The sequence below is a fragment of the Filicampus tigris genome, chromosome 2 (assembly GCF_054856515.1).
Source record: "Filicampus tigris isolate MCC_2025a chromosome 2, RoL_Ftig_1.0, whole genome shotgun sequence".
Taxonomy (NCBI): Eukaryota; Metazoa; Chordata; class Actinopteri; order Syngnathiformes; family Syngnathidae; genus Filicampus; species Filicampus tigris.
The window spans coordinates 34,878,755-34,886,917 of NC_141218.1; the positions used below are offsets into that span (position 1 = coordinate 34,878,755).

Genomic DNA, 8,163 nt, shown 5'->3' on the forward strand with positions numbered 1-8,163 from the left:
TTGAACAAAAAGGGTTTATTAGAAAAAACTACGCAAGACCGACGAAGTGCAACAAAAAGCGCTGGTGTGACAAAACCAGGAAAACGAGAATAACCAAAAACGCTTGCAAAAGGCAAGGAAAGAAATAACGAAAATTGCTTGTCGTAAAAAATACAAGATCACACCAATTCCAAAATGTTCAACCGAGGGTAGCTTCAATAACACAAGACACAATACTTACTATGGCGAAAAACTTGAGGCAACAAAGAGATCATAATACATGGCGAAAACATGAGAGGCCATATAGAAAATTCAATACTTGATGCTATGGTCACGAGCAAGCAGAGGAATAATCCGACAAGGAGTTGTCTGTTTGGCAGTCTTTTAAATGGTCCATTGATTAAGATTACAGACAGGTGCGCTGCAGAGGATCCACCTACTGCCCCTACTGGAGCAACCGGGAACAACAAAAACAAAGCTGTTATGGTAGACACGTTTGTTTACAACTGAATTGATTGTAGTTACAGTATTGTTATCTCCTGACTATTTTTGATATACTTCTTGTTTTATTTTCGTTTTATGTTGTGGCTTTTTAATTTGAAAATCATTTAAATTGCAGTAGTGGTAGTAGCCTGTCTTTGTTTGGATTGTCTTTGTCACTGAAGTAAATTGTTACTGCACTTCATGCGCCACATGTTGACTTGAGATTTGACAAGGTTTTATTGTGTGTGTGACTATTGTTAAAGTGCATCTACCTCAAGATATGATGAGACCGTCTAATTTCAGCCTTTATTGTGAGCTCTATTGCAAGGGCAGAGCTTGCAATCAGAAGGTGCGCAGGCCCCCAAAGGACCCCCGATACAATCTTGCAGCCCGATCACATCTGGTACTCATTCTGCTATGAAGCACACTCAGCATAAATGATTTGTAGGAGAGCTTGCTATTTTCACGGAAACCCAGAGTGAGTAGATGGAAATCTGTATTGAGATTAGAGACTCTTGAGCAACTTAAGCGGTGAGTCCAAAAAGACACATTTCAGACACAAACTACAAGTTTTCCTCTTCAGTGTAATAATAGCCCTGTAGTATATAAATTACCTCAGCTCTCTAGTAGGGATGGGCGATACCAGTCATTTTGGATTTGATTCGATACTAAGTAATCCCGGACCAAATATTGCGATACGGATCCGATATCAATACCGGAAGTGACTTTTTTTTTGTTTTTTTTTACTCACTCAAGGCTGTGAACAAAACTACGTGCACTGCCTCTGCGCTCCCAGTGTGAGCGTCATCAGTTGAACCAAACAACTTCAAACTATTTTGTTCACACTTCCATGTCATCTTGTCAACAGTGGCGTACACTCCAAGCAGTGCCTACGAGATGTGGGCCTTCACCCTGATCGTTATTCATCCAATCAAATGCATTTACAAAGTTTTGGTGGGCGGGACAAGAGGCAGCAGTCTGTGTCTGCCAAGGCAGAAAGTTCTTTGCCCTTGGCAACACAGAGCGGCAATTCTGATTGGATGACAATACAACCTTCTAAATTATAGATTAGTAAATATATTAATATATTAATATATATATTAGAAGATATGAGAGTTGTAGCCAGACAAGTTGTGACTGCTCCACCATGACAATCCTCACAAAGCCCGGATCAGCCGCAGGTTTTGGGACGAAAACAGCATTGCCGTGCTGGAACATTCTTCTTACTCACTCAACCTGGCTCTGTGTGTTTTCCTCATTCCACACTCAAAGGTGGTCATCAAGGTGACCGCTTTTGAACAGGTGGGCGGCATCAATAGAGCTGGGTAGATCCCAGAAGAATTCTTCCAGGAATGCATGAAAGCAGAGCATTGAAGGGCTGGAAAGGGTATTAGACTCGATGGGGGATTACTTTGAAGGGGAATGAAAATGTATAATTTGCTGTTAGGATTTGAAATAATATATTTTGTGGAACCAGGCCTGGGACTTTTCTGACACACCTCGTATGGCTATTGACTAAAGGCTGATAGAAAGAATAGAAAATCCACTCATTGTCTATGAACACAAACATACAGTACATCGTCAAAGGCATTCCTCAACATCTTGGCCATAGTAGACATGGTCCCCTCCCAGGCAGAAACACTGAATTTTGAGGCTAGTCAACGCAGCTCTGAACCCATCGTGGAATGTCACTACCAAAAGTGAGAGCACGGTGGTGGAGAAAAAGATTCTTCCTGGTTTACTCTTTGTATTGGAGCTGGTGAGCAATGGAAGGATGAAGGGTTACCTTCGTGGCTTCCACAGCACTCCATCTTGAAGTGATTAATTACTGGACACTAATTTTACTCATCATTGGTGTCTGCTGTGTACAGTATAGAATCAGGGTTTCGGACTGCACATAAGACTTACAAAGTAAATATTCATCCCACTAATTTTCACAATATTACTGAGTAGCACGAGTAGATGAACATTTTAGCTGAACAGTCTCTAATTTAGGAGAAAAATGCCACCATTTAAGGGCGGTTTGGAGCACTGTGCATTAATTGCTAACGTAAATCCAACCATCCAATCTTACAAATTCACTAACATGTTGGATGATTTGATACCTTCAGAAGCTCACTCCGAACTGAATCCTCTTTATGAAAAGTAAAACCATCATTGCTCACTGGATTGTTTGACATTTTGTGCGCGTGTGTGGGTGTGTGCGAGTGTGTTAGTGTGTGCCTGAGGACGTGTGTGTGTGTGTGTGAATAAAGTTGAGTTTTATTGAACAACCAGTGACTAATCACTCTGACTCAGCCCAAATGATAGCAAGATGACATTTCAAAACCCGAACCCAGAACAGAATAAAACAAAAGGACGAGAGGAACCACTGTTACTCACCAACACAGAAGCAGAAACATCAGCAATATCAAGACTAAAAAAGTGAATGGAAACCAAAGCAGGGAAAAGGAAAGCGGTTTTCCAAAAAATGTATCAACTCAATAAGCACGTCTACAATTTCTGAAGTGAAAACTAACCACATGTACAGTATGACTTGATTCCACAACCATGGGATATAAATCATATTTTGAATTTGACTAGTTATGTACTAACATGCTAATCCATAAACCAAAGAAACAGACACCTGCAACCGCCATGAACTATATAGAGATGTAGCACAAAACCCGTATCACTATATAAAGCAATTAACAATAAAACAAACACTAAATCACTTGGACCAACAGCAATAAAAACTACGCAGTAAATTTTGTAGAGTACATTTTACTCTAAAAAGACTACCGGGTACAAGCATGAATAAAAACTTTATGCTGAATATTTTACTCTAAAATTTTACTCTGTTTACTGGGAGCAAATATAGTCTTTTTAGAGTGAATTGTACTCTAGGAGATTTACTGTGTACCTAGTACCTACTCATCAACTACAGTAACTCAAATATATGAACTGGATCACATTTAACACTTTTAATACTTAATTCTGAAGCCTAAGGGGCATTTGTATGCACCACGTCCAATCTTAATTGAAGACATATGCGTCAAAATTTTCTCAATGCTGCATAAAAGCCTGAGAATACTTTTTGAGTCACTTATTTCTTCCATTTAATACAATAAATGATGATGTTGGTTATAACAAGCTATGCAACTCATGGCTCATCTTTGGAATACAACCTCTAAAAACAGTTGGGTTAAAAATAACACAATTTTGGGTCCAAAATGGTCCGATCCACTAATTGGGTCAATTTGACCCAACTTTTCTGGGTTGTTTTTGCAGGAAGCAAGCCAAAAAGTGGGTAGTTTTGTCCAAAACAACCCAAAATATTGGGCTGTTTTGTAAAAACAACGCAAGAACCTGGGTCAAATTTACCCAATTAGTGGATTGGTCAATTTTTGACCATAAAATTGTGTTATTTTTAACCCAACTGTTTTTAGAGTGTACAGGTTTAAAGCGTGTATCAATTGTACTTTTTATATGGCCTTTCAATGAGTGTGGTGCTGATTAATTTTTCAAGGCTTGAAATATTATTAAATGATCACTGCTTATAAATGATTAAAGGTTCTTAACCGGAACCATTGAATAGTTCAACTGAGAATATGCTGTCACCTGGTCTTTACCATTAGCAAAGCGAGCATTAAAGACAGATGCAGGCAAAGTTGGTTCCCTAAGGCCTTTTCAGAAACAAGAACAATTTGTCAGTCTGAAAGTGAGCGTGAATACAATCCACAGAGGAGTGTGTATGCTGTGGCGGAAGTAGCAGAAAGTGGCTTACTACCGTGGTTGACAAATAGTTCCTCAGGAGTTTTTTGGGAAATTTTTAAATGAAAAGTCACCCTCCTTTATAAAACAGTGAGCGGTCAATCGCCTGTATTGCCAGTGACATCAAAGACAAGGTAAGATGCCACTCGTGACTATTAACACTTAACTTAAGTGTTAACGTAACTAACACTTAACTTGACTATATGTTCATATACCTGTAGACCATGAAATAGTTTGACTATTATATTTTTCAGCGCCTGTGCGAACATGTGTATTCACAATATTGACTGTAATTGGTTGGGCTAAAGTTAATTCGTTGGATTGCTGTTGTTTATGCATAGTGATATTTCATATATCAGAGGGCACACTATTAGAAAAAAAACATGCCAGCCAGTCAGTAGTGTATCTTTTTGTATAAATACTCTAACCTTTCCATACAGATGTATTTAATGGGCTTCAGCCTTATGTGTGCATTTCTACATGTGGCTTATCAAAACCCTCTGAGTTCCTGGACACTGCAACCTCACAGTAGGTTTGATCACCAAGAGAACACTTGAGCTGAACGTTCAAGTGATCCTCTCCTTACTATTTTGCTGTGTATGTTTGTTTTCAATTTAGTTTTGGTTTTGGAAGTAAACGGGGCGCTGGGCCAACAAGCCCTGCAGTGCCTGCACTCAGCAGAGGGATTAATGAATGGCGATAACAAGGATATATTATGGAAGAAGAACGGGAAAGAAGAGGCACAGAGGGGTAATTCATACCTGGTGCGGCTAGAGGAGAGCTTAGGAGGAGGCCGCTACAGCTGCCACAGCACGAACGGATCTCTTCTCAATCACACTGTCGTCCTTATTCAAGAGGACAAGACCAAGAGAAGGAAGATTCTGATGAAAACTGACCTGGGTAAGTCACTTTTTCACCACCACAATATTTTAAGATGTCTATAATAGCCAGTCTAATACTAGGCTAGTGAAGTGTTGCTGGTTTGGCTTGGTCTGACGGCTTGTTTGCGTAATATGTGATTGTGTCCGTCAATACAGAGTCCATGAGCCATTTGCTAAAATACATAATTTATTTGTCACTTTTCAAGAATCACAATCTCCGTAAAACACATACGTTGCGTCTACGAACATAAATTCCGCCGCACGGAGTGGTCAAAAACCTGTATGCCCTTCCAGGTCAACACCTGTACACTGTTTCTTTCTCCTTTCTCATATACTCTTAGTGACAGCGCCACACAGTGTTCAAGACATGTAATACATACAAACATTTGACCCATATTTGCCTTCTATAATGTCAAAACAGTATTCCAATTCACATGAAATGTTTGTGTTGCTATGTCTCCTAATGTGTAGGGGATTATTTAAAATGCTCAACTCAAAATTTCGGGGGAGCATTCCACTGCTCTTGGACCTGCCACACGTCCCGCGTTGGAAAAGTAGCACTTATCAGAGCAGGACGGTAAGCCCACACACTGCAACCACATTTCCTGTGTCGCCGTCCAATAATAACACACGACTCAGACTCACTGCAGCGCGGAGACCAACAGCCAGAAATAATTCGCTTTTAAAGCTGAAATACATTTCATGGTCAAGGATGCATGTTTGGATTCACTTATCAATGAATGTAGTCATAAATGTTGGCTGATGCTACAACTTATTGGAAAAATGATAAAAGTTGTCTGGAAAATGGTGGCGGGGAAATACTGATGAATCTTCTTGTGTTGTGCTCATTCAGAGGCAGAGATTATGAGTGTTCTGTGGACGCCGGTGGTCAGCATTGGACGTGCTCCTCTGGTCAGGGTCAAATCAGCTGCTCAGTGGACAGCACCGGAGACGGGATTTCCTGTGTGGACAAGCGGCACTGCGCATTTGCAGAGGAGAAACACCGTATCTTCTTCACAGTCTACATTAGGACGGAGCATTTCCTGGTGGAGAGCTACTCCAAACACTTCTACTTGTCTGAAATTGGTAGGTCTCAGTTTTTGTTGACAAGACCTCATGTCGCATGTTAAAATGCTTTCCCTCACACATTTTTCAACCGAAACCTAAACTCTTAACCACATCCAGAAAATTGATTCTGTAATACAGTAGAGTACTGTATATTGACCCTACTTTTATCGATCCAAAGATTTTTTTTATGCACTGTATCTTAGGTTAAATCACTGTGCAATGCATGTTTCAGTTGTGTAGGTCATTCATTCGTGCATTCATTCTTTTTTCCCTTCCTGTTCTTTCCTTTAACAGTGAAGCCTGACAAAGTGAAGATCAAGAAAGTCAACACCTCGATGATAGAATTGACTTACCCGGGCTCCTGGAGCAGTCCCTACTCTTACTTCCCACTGACTTTCCAGGTTTCACAGAGCACACATTGGTGTAAAAACTGTGACAACCCCTGCGATGACACAACTCTTGCAAAGGTAGGGTTCACATTGCAGCTGTTATGACTAAAATGGTGAAGAATGACGCCACAAAGTATTTTGGTAGATACCACACAAAGTTTGCATATATGTCAGTGAAAGTGTTACTGTATATCTCTGTCAGACCGTGATGGTGAACTCCTCAAGCACTTGTCAATTTGAGGTCAACAGCAAGTCTAAGACTGTGTGTGTCCGAGCCAAGGATGCCCTCTGCAACTCGCAATGGAGCGAATGGAGCCGCCTCAGGTTAGTATCTTTGCAGGAATGCTGGCCATTTAGTATTTTACTCATTCATTGTTTACCGGGGACTTTGAACGCCCCACTGTTTTTTGGTTACGAAACAATATTCTACACTCTCTCTGTTGTCATCATCATCATAACAATAATAATCATTACATAGATAAAATATGTATTTGTTGGTTATTTTTATCCCAGCACAGATTGAGGAAGAAACCAAAAAGCAAACACAGAAATCATATCAGCTGACAACATATGTAATAGAGGAGAAGGAACACCTGGACATCTGTCGGAAGAGTATTTATTATATTACATATTCTTTTTTTTTCTTTTTTTTTTTTTTTTAATGAATAAAACTTTTGCTTGCATGTGTAATTGAAAATTGTTTGCCTAATAAATACAGTTGTAGTCCTGCACCTTAGTAGTAAAAATCGCTCATATTCAAACCATCTTTCATCACTGGAATGAACTGAAAAACCATTGATGCATTCCAGCCTACTAAAAACAACAGCAAAAAATAATGTCATTTTTTTGAATGAGAAAAACAGCACTATGCTACTGTACTACTGTTGACTCAGCATGAGACTCTGCTTTGTTTTAGTCTTTTACCTGTATGGTGTTTACTGTTTTTATGTTATTAATTTATTGTTTTAACTGTCTTAAGTGTCTTTGTTTGTAAATTATGTCACATTTTTACTCCATGTATAACACTTTGTATGCAGCGATGGTTATTTTTAAAGTACTCCATAAATAAAGATGAGTTGAAAATGCCTGACTTGTGAATTTTTAGAGATACGAGCTGGACTTTGGACCATTTTGGCTGTGTCTTGCCAGCGCAAAGTTGAGCTTTGCGCAACAGTATTGTGGCAGTGAAATTCATCAAAAAATAGGCTTGAATGCCACTCCGAGCTAAATTTTACTGTAAAACTAAACCTTTGACATGCTCATGGTTAGCATTGGTAGTCGCAGTTTTAGAAGCAATTTCAAACAAACGATGGAGCAACACATGTAGACCAATAATTTAACAATATTCTTATTGAGTCAAATACAGTAGTAGTAGAAGAACTACTATACTTCCTGTTTTGTCTGCATGACTGTATTGTAATGGCTACCAGTGGCCAAGGTGGGCACACCAGAAGAACAAATTGACTTGCAATATTAAATCATAATGCACAAACAGTTGAATTCTTTACATTCTATTTCATTATATTATGACTCTGTTTTGCCATTTTTGGGAAGGGGTGCAAGAACAAATGAATGGCATTACCATTAACTTAAATGGGGAAGGAATATTT

The 8,163-nt window shown here is 39.3% G+C and overlaps 1 protein-coding gene across 2 annotated transcripts; it reads left to right on the forward strand.

Annotated features, from left to right (window-relative positions):
• Positions 1 to 4,245: 4,245 nt before the first annotated feature.
• Positions 4,246 to 7,601, forward strand: il12ba (interleukin 12Ba). Of its 2 annotated transcripts, none has more exons than XM_086020828.1 (8): positions 4,246 to 4,349; positions 4,656 to 4,743; positions 4,834 to 5,115; positions 5,568 to 5,673; positions 5,950 to 6,182; positions 6,459 to 6,631; positions 6,756 to 6,877; positions 7,067 to 7,601. In XM_086020828.1, the coding sequence occupies exons 2-8, from the start codon at positions 4,656 to 4,658 to the stop codon at positions 7,074 to 7,076; spliced, it is 1,014 nt and encodes a 337-aa protein (XP_085876954.1). In that variant the 5' UTR covers positions 4,246 to 4,349; the 3' UTR covers positions 7,077 to 7,601. The 2 variants fall into 2 exon arrangements, with proteins under 2 accessions (XP_085876954.1, XP_085876950.1); XM_086020824.1 differs by having other exon boundaries at positions 7,072 to 7,601.
• Positions 7,602 to 8,163: the final 562 nt, after the last annotated feature.